We start from the raw sequence: 21,339 nt of genomic DNA, 5'->3' as shown, positions 1-21,339 counted from the left end.
GACTGGGTCCTACACTTACTCACCTGAATCACCAAGCAATGTTTGCCCCAGATCCTTGAAAGCAAGCCTGGGACACCAACTTTGGCATAGGCCTGAGCTGGTTTCCTGCACCTAGTGTCTGAGTGAGAAACTCAAGAGTATCAAGCCCTAAGCAAAAGCAAACCAAAGGCCATAGGACATAAATAAGGAAAGTGACACTGGGCTTAAAAAGAGAAGCCGGAGCCTGGGTAACTCAGTCGGTTAAGCTTCTGACTTCGGCTCAGATCATGATCTCATAGTTGGTGAGTTCAAGCCCTGCACCAGGCTCTCTGCTGTCAGTGCGTTCCTGTTTGGGATCCTCTCTCTCCTTCTCTCTCTGCCCCTCCCCCAAGCGCATGTGCTGGCTCTCATTAAAAAAGAGAGAGAGAGGGGTGCCTGGGTGGCTCAGTCAGTTAAGCGGCCGACTTCAGCTCAGATCATGATCTCGCGGTCCGTGAGTTTGAGCCCCGCATCAGGCTCTGTGCGGACAGCTCAGAGCCTGGAGCCTGTTTCAGATTCTGTGTCTCCCTCTCTCTGACCCTCCCCCGTCCATGCTCTGTCTCTCTCTGTCTCAAAAATAAACGTTAAAAAAAAAATTTTTTTTTAAAAAGAGAGGCCAAAATTCTGATAAAAGTAAAAATATACATTACTCATTAGTTCAAATGAAACCTATCACTATTAAATTATGTTCCAGGGGTTCCTGGATGGCTTAGCCAGTTAAGTGTCTGACTCTTGATTTTGGCTCAGGTCATGATCTCACAGTTCCAAAATCTGAGTCTCACACTGGGTTCTGTGCTGACAGTGCACAGCCTGCTTGGGATTCTCTCTCTCCCTCTCTGCTCCTCCCCTACTCGTGCTCGCTCGCTCTCTCTCAAAAAAAAAAAAAAAAAAAACCCTAAACATTAAAAAAAATCATATTCCAATGAAGATGAAGAAGGTGGACTGGTAGGTTGTGGAGGGATGGAGGAGAGGAGGTTCTAAATGACAAGAATGGGGCGGATGCCTAGCTCAGTCAGTAGAGTGTGTATAACTCTTGATTTGGGGGTTGTGAGTTTGACCCCCACAATGAGTGCAGTAATTACTTTAAAAAAAAACTTTAAAAATAAATAAAATTTAAAAATCTTAAAAAATGATAAGAAAGCTTACATAACAGTTTCATTTTTAGAGGCAGCCTTAGTAGGATTGAATTATATACTCATTTTTACTTTCCATATTAGAAATCACAGTCCTGGGTCCTCGGTTTTACCAGTGAAAACTATGCCAGCTTTTCCACACATCAATGTAAGCCAAGTAAACATCAACTCACCACACAAATGTTGCCAAACTTATCTGCCCCAGCCACAGTGTCATAGTCCAGAAGGCTAGCCGTAGTGACCCATCGTGGGTAAGTATCATCAGCAAAAATGATGAGCTGGTTCTCATTACGCTTGTATCGAACCCAGATGAAACTTTCCTGGACGTCAGACACAATTACCCTGTGTCCAATAGTCTGGATCCCAGAGATGTAATTGGCAATATGCTGGGAAAAACACGGACAGCAATAGGAGTAACCTTGAGGTTCAGAACACACAGAAAGTCCAGCTGCTCCTGACTTCAACACATACAGGGCCTAGAGAATAGTAGTCAGCAAAAAATTGCTAAAAGACAGGAAAAAAACTACTGGTTTTAATATAGAGGAAATATATGCTCAGTTCTCAGAGTTAAATACCTTATAGAAGCAAGCAGGACAGAATCTGGTTCTTTATGTGAAGAAATCAAGAAAGCCACCTAACTGCTCTCGTTCCCCAGGCTCAAAGGCCTCATTCTTAGGCTGAAATTGGGGAACTACAAGGTCCTAATAAAGAGATGTGATTTTAAGTTACTGTCCACCATCCTGCCCATGTTTCCTTCTTCCACACTAGCTACATCTGAAGCCCTCTACCAGCATATTTACCTTGTTCTCACACTTTCGGAGTAACTTCTTCTTCCCCAAGTCATAGACTCGCAGAAGCTTCCCCACACCAATCAACACCCTCCCCTGGAATGGGGCAATGGCAGCAGGGACCTCTTCCACTGGAGTCTGTGAGAAGAAAAGCAGGTATTGCAGCTATCAGAACACCAGTCATACGCTAACCCCACCCTCTCAAACCTAAAATATCTTTACAGGCATCTGTCAGGAAGACAATGAGTGATCATCTTTTGCTCATCAGAGAAATAAATCACACATACAACAGTTTCTATGAAACAGAGTGTTTGGGTAAATAGGTCCCATACACTGCACATCACTCAGCAAATCAATCAGTGCCACAGGTGGAAGGAAGCCCTCAGGCCTGAGGAATGCTGTCTCTGAGCCCATGCTAATTCAAATGGTGCTATTAACTAATAGTGAAGACTCAATACTGGAGAAGTGATTGCTGCTTGTGGACGGATTGGAATGGAGTGCTAGTGACAAGGGAGACACAATGAGTTTAGCACCAAGACAACTCCATGAAGTAACTGTTTCTTAGAGGATACTTCCCTGTGGAAGGGCTGAAGGAAAGGAGATACATAAATGTACTGTGTGAAAGAACAGGAATTTTTTCCCTTTTAACTTAAAAATTGTGGCTAAGTCAGATGAATGTCCGACTTTGGCTCAGGTGATGATCTCACAGTTCCTAATTCAAGCTCCACAACAGGCTCTGTGCTGGCAGGTCAAAGCCTGGAGCCTCTTTCAGATTCTGTGTCTCCCTCTCTCTCTCTGCCCCTTTCCCGCTTGTATGCATGCATTCTCTCTCAAAAATAAACTTTAAAAAAAATAAAATTTGTGATTAAAACACACATAAAATTTACCATTTTAATCATTTTTTTTTAACGTTTATTTATTTTTGAGACAGACAGAGACAGAGCATGAACAGGGGAGGGGCAGAGAGAGAGGGAGACACAGAATCTGAAATGGGCACCAGGCTCTGAGCTGTCAGCACAGAGCCCGACGTGGGGCTCGAACTCACAGACCGTGAGATCATGACCTGAGCCAAAGTCGGACGCTTAACCGACTGAGCCACCCAGGTGTCCCATTAATCATTTTTAAGCATACAGTTCAGTGACATCAAACATATTCACAGTGTTGTGCAACCAAAACCACCATCTATCCCCAGAACTTCTCTGTATCTGTTAAATATTAACTCTTGAAAGAATATTAATTCTTTAGAACTGCTGGATTTTGGTAACAAATTGCTGCCTGCTTAGTAAAACTAGTAAACAAGGGGCCAATTCAGTCTGCATCTATTTCACCACTGTGGATGGTTAGCACATAGGCTTCCGGTGGGACACCCAGGCAATGGAGCTTCACTGGAGCATGAAAACCCCAGCATTTCCTGTGTGCCACCAACAGATGGAACACCATCAATGAGCTGGTTCCCAAAATGGTCACCAGAAGACCTGACCCACAACTTAAGCAAAAGTGGGAGAGTCTAGTAGGACCTAAGATCCAGGCTGGTTCCTACCTTGTGCAAAAACTCCAATTTTTCCCCATTGTTCACAAGCTTGTAGGTATAGACAAAGCCCCCTGCTACAGACCGGGGATTGAGTATCAGGTCTTTGGCCACGCCCACCAACACATACCAATCATCACCAGTATTGGAGAACCTACAAACAGCCACACTGTATACAGAGAAAGAAGCAGGAATCAAGCATTAGTTATAGGCCAGAAAATTCCCATAAGAGCCTCCAAAACCCTTGAGCTGATGTCCTGAGCTCCTTACCTAAAAGCAGCCTCATTCTGTTCTAGCTGGACAAGGTCTAGTGTGTTCCCTTGAATAGGATTCATGACTCGGATCACAGAGGCCCACTGCCCATTGCCAGCCTTAGGAGCTCCAAAAATGGATTCAGGGAGGTTTTCATTCAGGAACGCTGCTGCCATCTCTGCAGCAAGCTCCCGCTCGTCCTCCCCTGCGGCTTCTACCATTTCCTAAATCAAAAACAAAACAAACGAAAATAAAAACACGGAAGAGTTGGTGTGTTCAGAAGTGGGTGCTGGGTGAGAAGTGGTCAAGTAGCAAAAACACCTCCAAGGAGAGTTCATATTATATACAATAGCAAAGTCTGTAGGCCAAAACCAGATTTCCCAAAACAAAGATTAAAGGGAAAGATGTATATATAAGGGGAGGAGGGGAAACCACTAAAGGGGAAATCAGGTACTTCTTTTTTTTAATACCAAAAAAACTGAACATCAAATGACAAATAACCGACAAATGGTCTGAGATACATAAAATGAAAACACAACTCTTCCACCTACCCCATCTAACTTCCCATGCTAAGACTACTATTTGTCTCCTCTCTTCCAGGCCAGATACAGTTTTACATGGTTGGATCTATTTGTTTTTTGCTGGGAAATGATTTCTGGAAAGAAGAAGTGTTGTGGAAAATATGAAAGCTGTCTCCTTTGGGCTCAAATCCAGGAAACACATACAGACTGTTTAGGAAGCTCAAAGACTGAACAACTATGTTCTAAGAAAGAAAGCAGAGTACTAAATAAACCCAGGTCAGTATATTAGTTCCAAGTCACAAAAAAACCTCTAAAACTAAGGATTCTGGCAAAGGGCTCTACTTAAAGGACCTGACAAGAGCCTGGATCTTTAGAATATAATAAAAAATTACACAAGTTTAAACTTTTCAACAAAATTTCAGTGCCTTTTAATTGAACCCTAAAAGTCAAGTCTCATTACCTCTGCCATCTGTTGCTTTCTCTGAGCTTTTGTAGCTTCTGTGTAGGCATTGTGGTCTGTCTCAATGATGATAAGGTTGTTACTCTCTGGGTGAATAACAAATTTCCTGGGTGTATACTGCAATGGAAAGGCTACCTGATTGAAGACAGCACCTAGCTTCTCCAATGCTAAAATCCTATGGGGAGAAAGGCAGGGAATTAATAGATTATTCATTCAGGAACTAGAAAATGATGTCAAAATAGTCCATGAGCAGTCACAGCAAATGCATCACCCCTTAAGCTCTAATGCTGGCAGTAAGAAGCATGCCTTCTAATATAGAAGATTCTGCACAATAGACAAATCCTAGAAGGACTTCCACTCCAGGAACAGCCAGCAACTATTCATGGTGACTCTGGTTTTCACCGTTGAAAACCACATTAGAACCTTCAAAGGAGGGGCACCTGGGTGGCTCAGTCAGTTAAGCCTGACTTCAGCTCAGGCCAAGATCTCAGGGTTGTGGATTCGAGCCCCACATCGGGCTCTGTACTGACAGCTCAGAGCCTGAAGCATACTTCGATTTCTGTCTCCCTCTCTCCCTCTGCCCTTCCCTAGCTCACTGTCTCTCTCAAAAATAAATAAACATTAAAAAAGAGAGATAAAACACCATGCAGGTAAAGCAATTCTGCTGAAATAGAAGGTATATATGTGTGTGGAGGTTAGAGAGAGAGTGAACAATGACTGAAAAGATCCTGAAAGCTACTGCATAGATCTGGGAGTTCACCTGGTAAGTTATCCACTTGGTAAGTTATAGCCTCTTGATAGAGTTGCTCTTATGACGAGCCAATACTTACAACTAGGACATGAACATGGGTGGCAGCAAAAGACCAAAAAAGAAAAAAACAAACCCAAAACTTGAGACAGTCAAAACAATATAGATAGTGCACACTCTAACATACTCAGCATAAATAGGAGTCTGTCAACTTACAAAAGGCCTAAAGAATTTATACTGAGGTTAAAACTGAACATGTAACACTGCAAATAAGACAGAATGAGAATGAGAAAAAGATATCAGAGATTCAATTCCTGCCTGCTCTAAAACTAATCCAATGGCGCTGCCCTGGAAAACAAGAGTCTTAAATCTTAAGGAAAGTGAACTGTACTGATCAGTATATTAAAACTTGGCCGTGAAAATCTAAACAGAAGCTAAAACTTCAGACACTGAAACTTGGCTACCAATACTTCATTAAAATCCTGAGCCAAATGAAGGTTTCAGTTCCAACACCCTAGTCCCACGGTGAAGAGTCGGCTCACTGCCACCAAGTCATCGCTTCATCACTTCTGCCAACACTCTAGCAGAACCAGAATCCCAGCCATTGGCAGAACTTCCCAGTGGGCTTGCAGTGTGGAACTCTCACCTCAGGGTATTGGTGGAGATGGCAACAATGCCCTCAGGACACTGTTCAGAGGCGAAGCCAGACGCAAATTCCAGGGTCTCATAAGACAAGGGGGTGAGATGGAAACGAGACTGGTAAGAATAGCTCAACCACGAGCGGCTAGACATGGCCAACACCTGAGGAAAGAAAAACACCTCCAATAAGCTTGGGATAAACACAAACTTGGAATGCTAACCGAACTCCGTACCTGTAACTTTCAGTCTGCAAAACATCCCAACGAATTTTGGAAACCTAAAAGGCTACCGTAAGATTAAAAAGAGTCCTGGAGAAGAGGCAGTATGTATGGCTTACTATCTGCTCAAAGCATGAGCTACTAGCTGTTATGACCTAATCACTCAATCTCTTTACATTTCCACATGTGTAAAATGCGAATACTATCATAAGGCTGGACAGTTCCAAGAATGACATGCTATTGCACCTAATGCTGACTGCAAGTCAAGAACTAGCATAGCACCCAGCAATAGTAACATTCTTAGATACAAAGGACACAATGTTTCCCAATCTCTTTCACATAACTTGGTAAACCCTGGTATTGGTACAAGATTGCTTGTGGAAAAAGGTACCCCAGATGGGAGGTTTCTAGCTACCTCTCAATCACCTCCATTTGCCCAGCCTGAGGGCTGAACAGATCCATATCCTAACCTACCCACAACCAAAACAGCTCAATGCCATGGAAAGCTCTGGATGAAGGGATCCACAACTCCCTACATGAAAGAAACTTACAAGAGGGAGCTAATGTCAAACTAACTATATATGGGTGAATTAATGATAGCAAAACTTACACCAAGGGAACTTTTCTCAGCTGATGCCACTAACGTCTAAACATGCTGCCTGCCCACTTTCATTACTTACTGCCTCTTGGCCTTGCATCCGGACACGAAAGAGTTTCACAGGACGAGACCCCAGGTACCTAGTGCGGGTGTCAGACAGATCCCCAGTGACGGGGTCCAGGACAGTTCTCAGCAGCACACCATTCTAATAAAAAAGAGAGAGTGGGTGAAACTTATCCATAATGGAAGATCCCTCCCTTGGCGACTTCACAAAATATGTAAGTTCAGAATAGATGGAAGGAAATGACTTGCTGGTTTAAAGAATATCCTAATGATCAGCCAGCCACTTGCTCATTCAAGTAGTTACTGAACATTTACTAAATGAAAAGCACTTATTTTTCACTGTATATCCTTTAAAATTCTTTTACCATGTATGTTAAACTATTCTTTTTTAAAGTTTATTTGTTTTGAGAGAGACAGAGAGAGTGCAATGGGGGAAGGGGTAGAGAAAGAGGGAGAATCTCAAGCAGGCTCTGTGAACTTACAAACTGTGTTTGCCTGGGCTTGTCCCTGAGTTGGGTTCTGCCTGTGATAGCATGAAGCCTGCTTGGGATTCTCTCTCCATCTCTCTCTCCCCCTCCCCTACTCACGCATGTTCGCTCCCTAAAAACAGACATTAAAAAAAAAGACTCTTAAGAGAATTGGCTAATTCAGGGCTGGGGCAAAAATATTCCAAGTGTATATAGGGCACTCTGTTATGCCAGAAGGAAGGCCCCAAAGAGAATGGGGTCATATTCAAACGACAAAAAACCTAACTTCAAAAGGGAACTTTTACTCATCTAAAAAGAGGCAATTTAGTATCCACAAATGAAAAAGACAATAGTTTAAGACACAAATATATAAAAATCTGCAAGTTCAGGTTATCCAAAAAAACTAAAAATAAAAAATAATAAAAAATTACTTCATTAACCCTAACTGGAGACTACTCTGGCACCAATTCCTTACTGTGAAAACAGATAAACAAAGGGGAAAAAACAAAGTACTTATCCTTTCCCTCTACAAACTGTATTTTGGGATAGGCAAATTTCCTCTTTGGAGAAAAGTTCTAGCTAATAAAATGAAGAATGAAATAGAAAATTGTCATTTCCCAGTCCCTAATGACATAATGAATCTAGGCAACGTGCCATCAATGACTGTTATTAGGTAAAAGGTTGATGAGAAGATAATGTGTCCTTAAGTATAAGATACAAAATATCAGGGGGCACCTGGGTGGCTCAGTCAGTTAAGAGTCTGACTCTTGATTTCAGTTCAGGACACGATCTCTTGGGTTCAAGAGTTTGAGCCCTGCATCGGGCTCTGGGCTGACAGCTCAGAGCCTGGAGCCTACTTTGGATTCTGTGCCTCCCTTTCTCTCTGTTTGCACTCTCTCTCTCTCTCTCTCTCAAAAATAAATATACATCGGGGCACCTGGGTTACTCAGTCGGTTAAGCGTCCCACTTCAGCTCAGGTTATGATCTCACAGTTCATGAGTTCGAGCCCCACACCGGGCTCTGTGCTGACAGTGCAGAGCCTGGAGCCTGCTTCAGATTCTGTGCCTCCCTCTCTTTCTGACCCTCCCCCACTCTTTCTCTCTCTCTCAAAAAATAAACATTAAAAAATTAAACAAACAAACATAGGGGGCATCTGTGGTGACTCGGTTGAGTGTCTAACTTCAGCTCAGGCCATGATCTCACAGCTCGTGAACCCAAACCCTGCATCGGGGTCTCTGCTTTCGGCATATAGCCCACTTCAGATCCTCCATCTCCCTCCTCTCTGCCCCTCCAGTGCTTGTGTTCGTTCTCTCTCACATAAACGTTAAAAAAAAAATTAAACCTTTAAAAAATTCAAAAAATAAAAATATCAGATTTCAAAGACTTTGTTAAAAAAGAGAACAAAAAAAAAAAAAAAAAAAAAGGGGCGCCTGGGTGGCGCAGTCGGTTAAGCGTCCGACTTCAGCCAGGTCACGATCTCGCGGTCCGTGAGTTCGAGCCCCGCGTCGGGCTCTGGGCTGATGGCTCAGAGCCTGGAGCCTGTTTCTGATTCTGTGTCTCCCTCTCTCTCTGCCCCTCCCCCGTTCATGCTGTGTCTCTCTCTGTCCCACAAAAAATAAATAAACGTTGAAAAAAAAAAAATTAAAAAAAAAAAGAGAACAAAGTTATCTTAATTTTTATACAGATAACAAATTGAGATGACATTTTAAACAAAAATGTTTAAATAAAACATTACAGTTAACTTCATCTGTTCCTTTTTCGTGGCTACAGGAATATTTAAGTTACACAGGGCTTATGTTATATTTTTAATGGACAGCATGCTCTAGATCCACCCTCTAGTCTATAGGAATTACAGAGGATAGAACAGTAACATTAAACACACAAGAAAGGACTCTGCCAAAATCCAAAAGGCAGAAATTCTTCAAGACAAATGATCTGGTTTCTTTAAAAAAAAAAAAAACAAAAACGGTGTAGTACAATTTTTCTTTAAGTTTTTATTTATTTTGAAAGAGAGAGAGAGAGAGAGAGAGAGCAGGGGAGAGGCAGAGAGAGAGGAAGAGAGAGAATCCCAAGCACTGTTGTCAGTGCAGAGCCTGATGCAAGGGTTGAACTCATCAACCACGAGAACATGACTTGAGCTGAAATCAAAAGGCACATACTTAACCAACTGAGCCACACAGACACCCCTAGGGTAGGACAGTTATTAAAAGAAACAAAGGGGGAGGCAGCGCCTGAGCGACCCCTCTCCCGTTCACGCTCTGTCTCTCTCTTAAAAATAAACAAGACATTAAATAAATAAATAAATAAATAAATAAATAAATAAATAAATAAAATACAATAAAAATAAAAGAAACAAAGGGATAGGTCATGCAAATGCAAACTGTGGATAGCTTTATGCAGATCCTAAGTAGAACCAAAGGTAAAAGCGTTTTTGGAAAAAACAAAACCAACACAAACCAAGAAACACCAGAACACGAACAAGGTATCAGATATTAAAGAACTGTTAAGTTGTATTCAGCATGATAATAAAATTGAGGCCTAAAAAGAAAACAACCCACACATCTGTTAGAGCTAGTCTCAAATAGTGAAACTTACGTTTGCAAATAACTTGTAGTGTTAATATAATATAATATAATATAATACAATATAATATAATATAACATAACATAACATAACTTATTTTTTTAGGCCTGACTTGTTCTAATTAGAGAGGAGAGAAGTGGAACAGAGACCAGCACCATTCACTTTTCATGAGGTGGTAAAATGAAACCACAGGCACAGCAAATGCCCATATAGAACAAGGAGTGCATAAAAGCTAAAGAAGGCCTGACCTCAATGTGAGCCTCAGATCTCTTACCTGTAACCCAATATTCAAGTATAGGAAGCCAATAGAGCCCCTCTCACCCAGCTCATCTTGCTTCTCAGTCCCACCCATTTCCACAATACACAAGGATTCAGGCTGGGCTGGGAGAGCTTGCATGCTCAGAGGCTGCAAACAGTCCTAAGGAGGAAAGAGAAAAGAATAAAACAGGGGAAATGACCAATTTTGGGGAAAAAAATCTAATTCTCAGAATGAAGAAACAACTTTCTTGTGGAGGGGAATCCTATAGTGAGCTTTAAATGGGTTAACACTAGTTAAACCAAATCTTAGAATAAGCTCTGGAGAGAACCATGCTTTCCTTTCTGTAAAAGTAGATAATGGTAAAGGTAAATAAGCAAAGGCAGCTCTTAAAAGTCATCTAAGGCCCTGGAGCCAAGTCCAAGTCCTTTTCAGCAGTCTTGGGTTTTTTTGTTTCTTTTTCACTACAAACGGGAGACAAGACTTAAGGCAAAACAACACTTAGTAGTCTGCCATCAGGATCTTCACAAAGACTCCCCAGGTGTGCTGCTATGATAATCAGAAGTGGCAGATACTGATTTCAGGGTCTAGCCCAGACAATTTCAGAGATGCCCATCAGGAGTGAGCCAGCAGCTCAGTTTCCAATGGGAAGATCCTTGAAGTCAAGGGTGACACTCACTGAGGGGTCCAGGGAGATGATTCTGACAGTATTGTCCACCAGCCCCACAGCAAGGAAGCGAGACCGCTGCTCTCCAGGAGGCACATTGGCCAGACTCATGCACACCACATCGGCTGACATCTCCTTCCGCTCTGTGTACTCATTCAGCTGTCCTGACTACAGAAGAAAGAGAGGTCACAAACGACTCCCACTTGCCCCTAAACCCTGAGCCTGGGAAAGGACTGTTAAGTTCCTTTTTGCTTCCTCTCACCCTTCTTACTATAATCAATGACCAAGAATTTCTCTACATAAGGCCAGGAGCAAGCAAAACTACTGATGAGACAATCAAGAGACAACACAATGTTTTTGTCTTTAATAAATACAATATGTTACAAATTTTCTAAACCAACCTAGCTCTCAGGAAATAGAAATATAGAAAACTATTCATCTGTTCATGAGAACACTTTGGATAAAAGATAATTCAAATATGAATTCAAATTCAAATACTTAAAGAAATCTCAACCAGAGGTACAGTTACACTATACAGGATGACCACATCCAGAAACTTTGCTGAGAGCATGGTAAGTATACCCAATATCCTTCCATACAGAAAAGCAAAAGAAAATTTCTGAAATGGCTTCAGATTGTAAAAATTAAAACCTTTAGCCAATATATGTTGGAAAAGTAGAATGTGAAGGGCAAGAGAATAAAATATTTCATTGCTAAGATGGAACTTCATAACTCTAGTTAGATTTAAAACATGAGGGGCACCTGCATGGCTCAGTTGGTTAAGCATCCAACATTGGCTCAGGTCATGATCTCACGGTTCATGGGTTTGAGCCTCACATCAGGTTCTGTGCTGATAGCTCAGAGACTGAAGCCTGCTTCAGATTCTGCGTCTCCCTCTCTCTCTGCCCCACCCCTGTTCATGCCCTCTTTCTCAAAAATAAACATTAAAAAAAAAAAAAAAAAAAGAATTAAAACATGAACTTAGCCTCCCTATCCCATCCCCACTGGGCTGGATTTGCTTGTGAACACTTTCCCTCCTCAATTCTCTTTGTGAATACTGAACTACAACTCTCATCTTTACCTCTGGATCCTAACACTAAGTTCCACAATGAATGATAAAATAACATACAGGATCCATCTCAAAATAGACCAGCTCTCCTCCTGTCAGGGCAATCACCACTTGTCGCTGGTTCACAGCACATTTCACAATCGTTTTCTTCCCAGGGGTCTTCCACTCATTGACTCGCTTGTCTGCTCTTATATGCCGAATGCCATCAGGATACACCTACAGTCAGCAACAAGAAGAAGGAAACTGACTTTAGCAATGTGACTCTGTACTCAGCATGACCCTCACCCTTACCAGATGGGTCACTCCTGTCCGAACTGGCACCACTGCATTGAGGCACCAATCGGGTCAATGACAAAAAGAATCACTAGGCCCCAGACAGGTCAAATTAACCTAAGTTCATGTTTGCAATGTTCACTTCAAAAGAGTTCAAAGTGGGGTGCCTGGGTGGCTCAGTCGGTTAAGCCTCCGACTTCAGCTCAGGTCATGATCTCGCGATCTATGAGTTCGAACCCCGTGTCGGGCTCTGTGCTGACCGCTCAGAGCCTGGAGCCTGTTTCGGATTCTGTGTCTCCCTCTCTCTCTGACCCTCCCCCATTCATGCTCTGTCTGTCTCAAAAATAAATAAACGTTAAAGAAAAAAAATTTAAAAAAAAAATGAGTTAAAAGCTCATTAATGTAAGCACAGCAGTCTACACCACAATGAAAGGATAAAGTAAGGTGAATAACTCTCTGGGAATCCTGACCTGTACCAAGGCATCATCTCCTAACAAGGAGCAGGATAAGGTTGGGGTTGTGCCCAGGAACCCAGAGTCAGTCACTTCTTCCACAGTCTCTCCGATGGATAGTACAAGTGTGGCATTCACGAAAGACACAATGATATAGGCATCAAACTCATCTGCAAAAACGAAAGTAAAGAGGAGTTGGTTAGCTAAGAACTCATTAGTTACAAACCCAAATGAGATATACTAAGTTTTCTCTTCAGAAACCTTCCAAGGAACTTCTATGTGTAGTCATCACACAGACTCATGTGGCAAACAGCACAAGATGATCCAAAGGATAATTGAAAATAGTAACACCCTAGAGATACACTTTGCTTCCTCAAAGGCCTGAATACATTGAGTACATATGCCCACCCCTAACACCTCTGAAAATCAATTTTTCTTGAGACATTTGCTGGAAAAATCCAAGAGGACAAAGCAGGGGAACCAGGCAGGAGGAAATTCTGAAAACTACAATATTTACATATACTGAACTCAGAGCTTATTTATTTGTGCTAGATGCCCATCACAATCCATTCTTAAAGATAATTGTTATAACTAGGAAAGGTCCCCAGCCTCTTCCAAAAACCGATTCTATGGGAACAGAATACCTGATGAATAAAACAGATTACTTAAGCTTCAATGAGACTGTCACCCTCAGGTTTAAAACAGCGAATCCTAGGATATCCCAATTAAAATGAGATAAGAGCATTAACCAGGAAGTATTTTATTGTTTATACTGTCAGCCCTTAACCTTTCTACTCTCATTATTTAAAAATGCAACTATTGGGGCGCCTGGGTGGCTCAGTCAGTTAAGCGCCCAACTTCACCTCAGGTCATGATTGTGGTCCGTGAGTTTGAGCCCCGCGTCGGGCTCTGTGCTGACAGCTCAGAGCCTGGAGCCTGTTTCAGATTCTGTGTCTCCCTCTCTCTGACCCTCCCCCGTTCATGCTCTGTCTCTCTCCGTCTCAAAAATAAATAAATGTTAAAAAAAAAAAAAAAAAATTTAAAATGCAACTATTCAGTGGTCAGGAACAATCCTATTAGGATTTGCTTTTCATTTAACGAAACACAGTTATGAATAAACACAAATGAGTTTCTCCAAGTCAGAGGATCTGAATACAGGCACTCCCAGAAGTTTCTCATACAGATCCCACAGTTAAAGGCCACCTGTTTCCCATATATATTCCATCCTACACATAAAACAACTCTGTGCATCTCCCACACCCAGTACAATGTTTGGCATAAAACTTTTCAAATGATGAATAGAGAAAGGTATGTTATTTTTTAAGGAAGGGTTAAGATTTTTCTATTTTACTTCTCAATTTTCTGTATCAATTCCCCTTTCTGTCTCCCCCTCATACAGAAATCAGGTCAACAGGGGACTGAATGACAAGTAGACAAGGTACTAAATTAGAGTGGCTACCTTACTCATAGAAGTAGCTATAGGACCCTGCATTGCCTGAGCCCTTGTCAGAGCTCAACACCCTAGGGCAGATCCATCCCACACATGACAAGGACACAGTATGGATTCTGATTGCTCCAAAGGTGGTTCAGGTGAACCAAGATTATTCACTTAGTTCGGCAGAATCAGTGTTCTTTACAGAAAAAGAGACCAACTGAAGATGTATCATTGGTGTAGCCTACAGCAGTATTCTGCCCTATGAGCAGGACGTAGTCAATTTGGTGGGCTGTAATCAGCATTTTTAAATAGAAATATATAGAAATAAATATATTTTATGAAATTGCTTCACACATGAAATTACTCACACAGTAAGGGTGAGTAAGGTTTTCCAAACTTTTCCTTAATAATACATGTGTGTACTGAGTGGCTGAAAGGCAAGGATCAAAGATCATTCCCAATGGGTATAATCTAACGGCTACACCAGGAATCCAGAATAAGGTTCAAGTTCTAAATCATAAGGAGTAACAACGGACAAGTAGATATGCTGGTTTTAGATTATTTTAGTTACAATTGTCAAGATGTATCAAATGCTTTGGGGACACCTTATAAAATGACTTTGTAAGACCAGGACCATGTAAGTAAGGACATGGTTGCCCCTGAAATGGATGTCTTAAAAGTTTACAACAAAACCAAAATCGATCTCCACACAACGCCAAACGTGGAAGCTTTACTCCAGCTGTTCTTGAACTGGAAGCTTCTATTGTGTAAAAATAACAGGAATTACTTAATTTTAATATTACATGAATACTATGTCTTTTCCCACACTCTCATTACTGAAACCTTATATCCTAAAAACTATGCCAGAACAAATTAAAGCCAAACATCAAAGGGCTGTTAACTGGCCAGGATTTCTGGTCTCTTCCTTCAATCAAGGGGAAAGGGAGGAACTTCAGCAAAGAGACCACGCAAATTTTGACTTACATGCAAGAGAATGAAGGGAGAGAGGAAGGAAAGCTGCCTGGGACTTTATCTTCCCTTTGACCCAAGGCCCCATACTGTTCAGACACAAAAAGAGAGAGATGCTCAGGGGATTTACATACATTTGCTGAGCAATTCAACAAGCAGTAGAGCTTTACATCACAGATTTCCTCAAAATATCCATTACCCTAGGAATACTAGGCACACTGTAACTTCTACCCTTTCCATTCTATATCCAGGAGGACCTATAGCCGGCTAATTGCTCATGTCCTAAGGAAGTTACAGGTTAAAAGTTGGAGTTCAGGGGGCACCTGGGTGGCTTAGTTGGTTAAGTAATCAATTCTTGAGTTTGGTTCAGGTCATGACCTCACGGTTTGTGAGATCGAGTCCTGCACTGAGCTCTGCGCTGATGGCGTGGAGACTGCTTGGGATTCTCTCCCTCCCTCTCTCCCTCCCTCCCTCTCCCTCTCCCTCTCCCTCTCTCTCTCTCTCTCTCTCTCCCCCCCCCTTTCTCTCTGCTCCTCCCTAGCTCACATGCACAGGCACGCACACTCTCTCTCTCCCTCTCAAAAACAAACATTTAAAAAAAATTGGGAGTTCAAAACAAAATCAAGGGAAATGACCAGATACATCCATGTTGCCTTTTTCCAGAAGTTACAAGTTTCACATAAAAGAACATCAATGCCATCATATTAGGGTATGAGAATGCGTCTTTGTCTCACTTAAAGAGGACTTTTAACTGAGCACTGCTGAAGCAGCCCACAGGGGAAGGAATGCATTCTTCTTTCCTCTGTGTTGGCATCTGAAGCTCAAAACACAGCTCACTCCAAAACTGAGGGACCACAGATGCTGAGTGACCAAAGATGGTTTAAGCTTCCAGTGTCTCATTCTCACTTTACACTCTATTTGGTGCCTGTCTTGCCTCAGCAGTCCTGATTATACTAAAAAAAAACAAAAATAGGTGGCTTTCTCCAGGGCTTGAGTCAGTACACCTGGAACATATGAATCACCAAAGGAAAGTACGGAGTTAAGGTTTTCTAGCTACAGGTTCTTTCAGCTTTAGTGAAAGACACATTAGTCATACTTTCTACTTAGGGAAAAAGTAAGGGTAGCCGATTCCTGCCTCCAACCGTTTAATATATAGGCAGATGGGTGTGCCATCACTACAATGCACATGAACAGCCAATTTCAAAGTTACTCTCTGAGATGCCATCAGGGCGGTCTTAATATTTTGTACAAATCCCTCTCCCTGGGTAAACTAGAAGACCCCATGGTAGACCCTAGCAGTATGTACACACCTGTGGTGATCAGCACCTTCACCAGCCACCTGTGGAAGAGAAAAAAAGGCTTGGTATTGGTAGTGTGCATCACCAAGTACCAGCCAAGGTTAGTAGTTGCCTGAACACTACAGCATGTGTGGACATGTGGGATAGTCACACAACAGTAACTTGGAGTATCTGCAAAGAGAATGAACAGAGAGAACCTGACCTGTTTTTGTGGGTGACCACCCAAATTATAGTTTCTAAAGAGTGAAATTTATCAGGATGTAGTCAATTCCTAAAACTTGGTAAGAAAAACATTCAGCTACAAGTTCCATCATGCAACATACTGCTTATCACTAACTCATCAAGCATTGTCCAAAAAAGTCTTTTCTGATTCTCCAACATATGCCAATTCCCTCTCCTCTAACCTGTCCTGGCAACATGCTTGTGCGCCTTTCATTACATCAGAACACATAGCAGTTTTGTGTACTTGTCTTCTTGTGTTAGATGGCAAGGGCTCTGAGAGTAGAGATCCAATCCTTTCTTAATTACTAAGTACAAGGTGGACACTTGAAAGACTGCACGATGAGAGTATAAAACTTATCCTAAAGACCAGCAAGACCGACAGACTCCAACTTCAGCGTTAGTCAAAGGAACACTGGACTGGAAGCTCAGAGACCATGCTGTCAGACTATTACCTCAACGCACTATCTTGAAAGAGTCAACTCCTAATTTTTCTGCCTTCATCATAAAAATGAGGGGGAACTTTCCTGTAAATCTAAAACTACTGTAAAATAAAGTTCAAGTACTAGAAAACAAAACAAGAAAGAAGAATACTAAGTTTTATCTCAAAGGCTTAAAAAATTCAGAGTGTAGGCAACGTTTTCATCAGGAGTTGTAATACCAACCAGCCACCAAGCTAAAGGTGAACATCAATTTGACTAGTTTCTTTATGAAGAAATTATACAAAATGGGAAAATCAAAATCAGTCATCTACTAATTATCTTCTAGCAAAAATAAACCTACTAATTTCCTATTTGGTTTTTCTATCTACTCAACTCAGACTTGGTTCAAACACCCACATGAAAACAAAATCCACCATAATGTGCATTCTACTAATAACACGAGGTTTCCCTCCTACACATTTCCCAACTCCCATAAAATCAAACATCAGAACATCAAAATATCAGGACATCAAAATATCAGGAAGATTTCCAGCTGTTTTCTTGAAAAAGCTTTCTATGCTGGCCAGGGTGATCTCACCAGGCCCACATTCCTGAGGGAACAAGAGGAAGATGAAGTCTAAGAATAGAAATGACCTACACCCACAGAGAATCCAAGGGAAAATGAGAATTCAGTTTCATTCCTCACATTCAACTGATTCAAGAATATCCTGCTGTCACACTGTTATGCATTTTTACCTAAATTTCAAAATTTTAGGAAAAGGTGACCATTTTTATCCAAGAACTCAGACTCCTCTTTCCTCCATCCACTCTTTTCCACCCATTCAAAAATTATGATTCCATTCGATCTCAATCTTCAGTTCCCTTAAGCACAATTCCACCCATTGAGCAGGACTAATTGATTAATAAGCTTAACTAAATCTCTTAATACCTAGGACAACACCTTCAACTTCACCATGGTTTCAGCACAACAGGAGAAAACTGCTGAAGAAAACTGAAGAAGCAAAAAACTTTCCTTCACACCACACCTCTTACACAGATGCAACAGGATGAATATGGTCAAAGAACAACACGTATGACAGCTCTACAATACGGGAGTGTAGATGTATTAACAGCCACCCTAATGCACCCCTTACTCATGCATACAAAAAGGTGCAGGCATCCTGATTGAGAGAGCCTGAGAAACATGGTGTCAGGCCAGAAAAAGTTTCTAGTATATTGTTAAATGAAGCAATAAAAAAACATTATGAATGCAACCTCCTAAGCCTTCTACTGTCGATGTTACCCAGACCCACATTTTGACTGTTGGGAAAGGGCTACTTACCTTCAATGTGCCGACGCACTGTCCAGACAGCATTGGGGTTACCGGGTAACTCAGAGACAGCCATTTCTGACACCTGACAGAGGAGGACACAAACCACAGATCCAATGAGCATAAAAATTAGCTCCTTGCTTACAACTACACTTGATAACAGGATTCTGATACAGCAGTGCTCATACTGCATGCTGGATTAAAAGAATGGAACTGGAGCACCTGACAGGCTCAGCTGGTAGGGCATGTGACTCCTGATCTCGGGGTTTTAAGTTCGAGTTCCATGTTGAGTGTAGAGATTACTTACTAACGAAAAAAAAAAAAATCTTTAAAACAATGGAAATATCAGGGGCGCCTGGGTGGCTCAGTCGGTTGAGCACCTGACTTCGGCTCAGGTCATGATCTCACGGTTGGTGAGTTCAAGGCCCGCGTTGGGCTCTGTGCTGAAAGCTCAGAGCCTGGAGCCTACTTTGGATTCTTTGTCTCCAACTCTCTCTCTGCCCCTCCCCCGCTCATGTTCTCTCAAAAATAAATAAACATTAACCAAAAAAAAAAAAAAAAAGAATGGAAATATTCTGTCAAAAAAAAGAGTTAAGAGCCAAAAAGGCTTGGAAATATTGGAGATCTCCATAACAAACTTTAGCAAAATGGGATGGAATGTTCAGGAGGATAGTTGCTGCAGCAAAAACCATATATTTCCTTTGGGTATGCCATGCCTGCATCCTCCTCAAAAAGAGAGCACGTGGAATGAAACAGCCATCTAAGCCCATTTCTCTTCCTAACCCCCTTAAGGCCAAATCACATCTCTCTTCAAGGACCAATTCAAATGGCACATCCTTTAGGAAAAATCTTCCCTTATCCTCTTGCCTGGCAGTCCACACTCCCTCCTATAAGCTCTCATAGAAATCCCAATCACCACCTCACAGGGGATCCTATGTGATTTCCTAAATCCTAAAAAGTAATTTCAGGAATTATTCTGTCCTTCCTATTAGATTTTTTACGTTCCATAAGAATAGACTCAAGATGCGCTTGGGTGGCTCAGTCGGTTGAGCGTCTGACTTCAGCTCAGGTCATGATCTCACAGTCCATGGGTTCAAGCCCCGCACCAGGCTCTGTGCTGACAGCTCAGAGCCTGGAGCCTGCTTCAGATTCTGTGTCTCCCTCTCTCTCTGCCCCTCCCCTGCTCACACTTTGTCTCTGTCTCAAAAATCAATAAAAACATTTTTTAAAAAAATGTGAAGATTAGACTCAAGAAGCCTCTGCATATCCTATAAGTTCTCAAACATGAGAGGAAATGAAATACCTGAGATGAAATGATCTAGAGGAGAAAACTAGGTGTATGTTATTATACCTGAACTCTCTGTACTATATCTAATTTTTCTGTAAATATAAAACCATTCCAAAATAAAAATGTTATTTTTAAAACCACCAAGAAACAATTAGACAGCTTAATATATTATACTGTGTAACCACATTTCATAAAAAGAACTCACATATATCCATTAAAGGCATTACCTTTTTTTTTTACTTTACTGATAAAATAATAGGAATACCTAATCATGGAACAGGAGAACTGTGGAAAACTTCATCAACAATAAAACTTAAGTGTTAGGTGTGCGATACTCTATACCAAGTGTAATAGTGACAATGACCCTGCTCAAATGAGACCACAATAAAGCTAAACAACAAAGTTCAACAAATAGGTATACAAGGGGGGCACCTAGGTGGCTCAGTTGGTTAATAGCTTCGGCTCAAGTCATGGTCTCATGGTTTATGAATTCGAGTCCCATGTCAGGCTCTGTGATGACAGCAGAGAGCCTGAAGCCTGCTTCAGATTCTGTGTCTCCCTCTCTCTGCCCCTCCCCCGCTTATACTCGGTCTTTCAAAAATAAACATTAAAAATTTTTTTAAAAATAGATATACAGGAACAAAGCAATGTTCAACAATTTCAAAATATTTTTCTGTATAATCAAGATCTTCTATAGAATTGGAAAAAAATTGGGAGGGGGCAGGGGTGCCTGAGTGGCTCAATCGGTTGAGGATCCGACTTTAGCTCAGGTTGTGATCTCGCAGTCCATGAGTTCAGGCCCACATCAGGCTCTGTGCTGGCAGCTCAGAGCCTGGAGCCTGCTTCAGATCCTGTGTCTCCCTCTCTCTTTGCCCCTCCACCAGTCGTGCTCTTTCTCAAAAACTGAATGAAAAAAAATTTTTAAAATTTAAAAAATTGGGAGGGGGCAGAAGACTCAAAAACAATGATTCTTAATTGGGTCCTTTATCTCTTCTACTGTAGACAACACTTTCTGATAAGGCACATATGCACTTTTGGTGGAGAATGTTAGCTTTCACCAAATGCTAAATGGGATCCAACGAGCAATAACTAAAAACTATTAGTCTAAATTAGATTTGAGTCATTAAAAATTTGGTGGCCTGATATTTTTGGCACAGCCAAAAAAATCTTCAAATTTCTCAAAGAGAAATATATTCTTTTTAAAGTTTATTTATTTTGAGAGAGCGAGATCATGTGCACACAAGTGGAGGGAGAGGCAGAAAGGGAGGAGAAAAAATCCCAAGCAGGCTCTGCGCTGTCGGCACAGCCCAATCCCACAAACCACGAGACCATGACCTGAGCCAAAACCAAGAGTCAGACACTTAATCCACCCAGGCACCCCCTGAAACACATTAACAGTGTTAATAGGTAACATACTTGTTACTGTATGCCAGAGCTTGAGCTAAGTGCTTCTTTATATGCATTACCTCACTTAACTCACACAACAATCTTTAAAGCAGGTACTTAACTTCATTTTACAGAAGAGGAAACAAAAGCTTAGTAATAGCTATTAAGTGATAGAGCCAGAATTCAAAACCAAGGTCATCTTAGCTGCGTTCCAATAAAAATTTACAAAATCAGGCAGTGGGCCATTGAGAGCTTATAG

At 41.5% G+C, this 21,339-nt stretch overlaps 1 protein-coding gene across 3 annotated transcripts in view; it reads right to left on the bottom strand.

Moving 5' to 3' along the window:
- Nucleotides 1-21,339, bottom strand: part of SF3B3 (splicing factor 3b subunit 3) — a 47,490-nt gene that overhangs the window by 3,121 nt on the left and 23,030 nt on the right. For 2 of the 3 annotated variants that reach the window (XM_030297741.2, XM_030297742.1), the window contains exons 11-22: nucleotides 18,419-18,491; nucleotides 12,752-12,903; nucleotides 12,069-12,224; nucleotides 10,952-11,107; nucleotides 10,291-10,434; nucleotides 6,986-7,108; nucleotides 6,095-6,249; nucleotides 4,701-4,875; nucleotides 3,738-3,943; nucleotides 3,480-3,636; nucleotides 1,952-2,077; nucleotides 1,325-1,537 (exon numbers count right to left, since the gene is read on the bottom strand). In XM_030297741.2, the coding sequence (XP_030153601.1) occupies nucleotides 1,325-1,537; nucleotides 1,952-2,077; nucleotides 3,480-3,636; nucleotides 3,738-3,943; nucleotides 4,701-4,875; nucleotides 6,095-6,249; nucleotides 6,986-7,108; nucleotides 10,291-10,434; nucleotides 10,952-11,107; nucleotides 12,069-12,224; nucleotides 12,752-12,903; nucleotides 18,419-18,491 (1,836 nt within the window). The other variant, XM_030297743.1, reaches the window with a different exon arrangement.

The sequence above is a fragment of the Lynx canadensis genome, chromosome E2 (assembly GCF_007474595.2).
Source record: "Lynx canadensis isolate LIC74 chromosome E2, mLynCan4.pri.v2, whole genome shotgun sequence".
In the NCBI taxonomy this organism is placed as follows: Eukaryota; Metazoa; Chordata; class Mammalia; order Carnivora; family Felidae; genus Lynx; species Lynx canadensis.
Note: the sequence above shows the minus strand (reverse complement) of the source record. Positions and strands in the feature narration are given on the sequence as shown.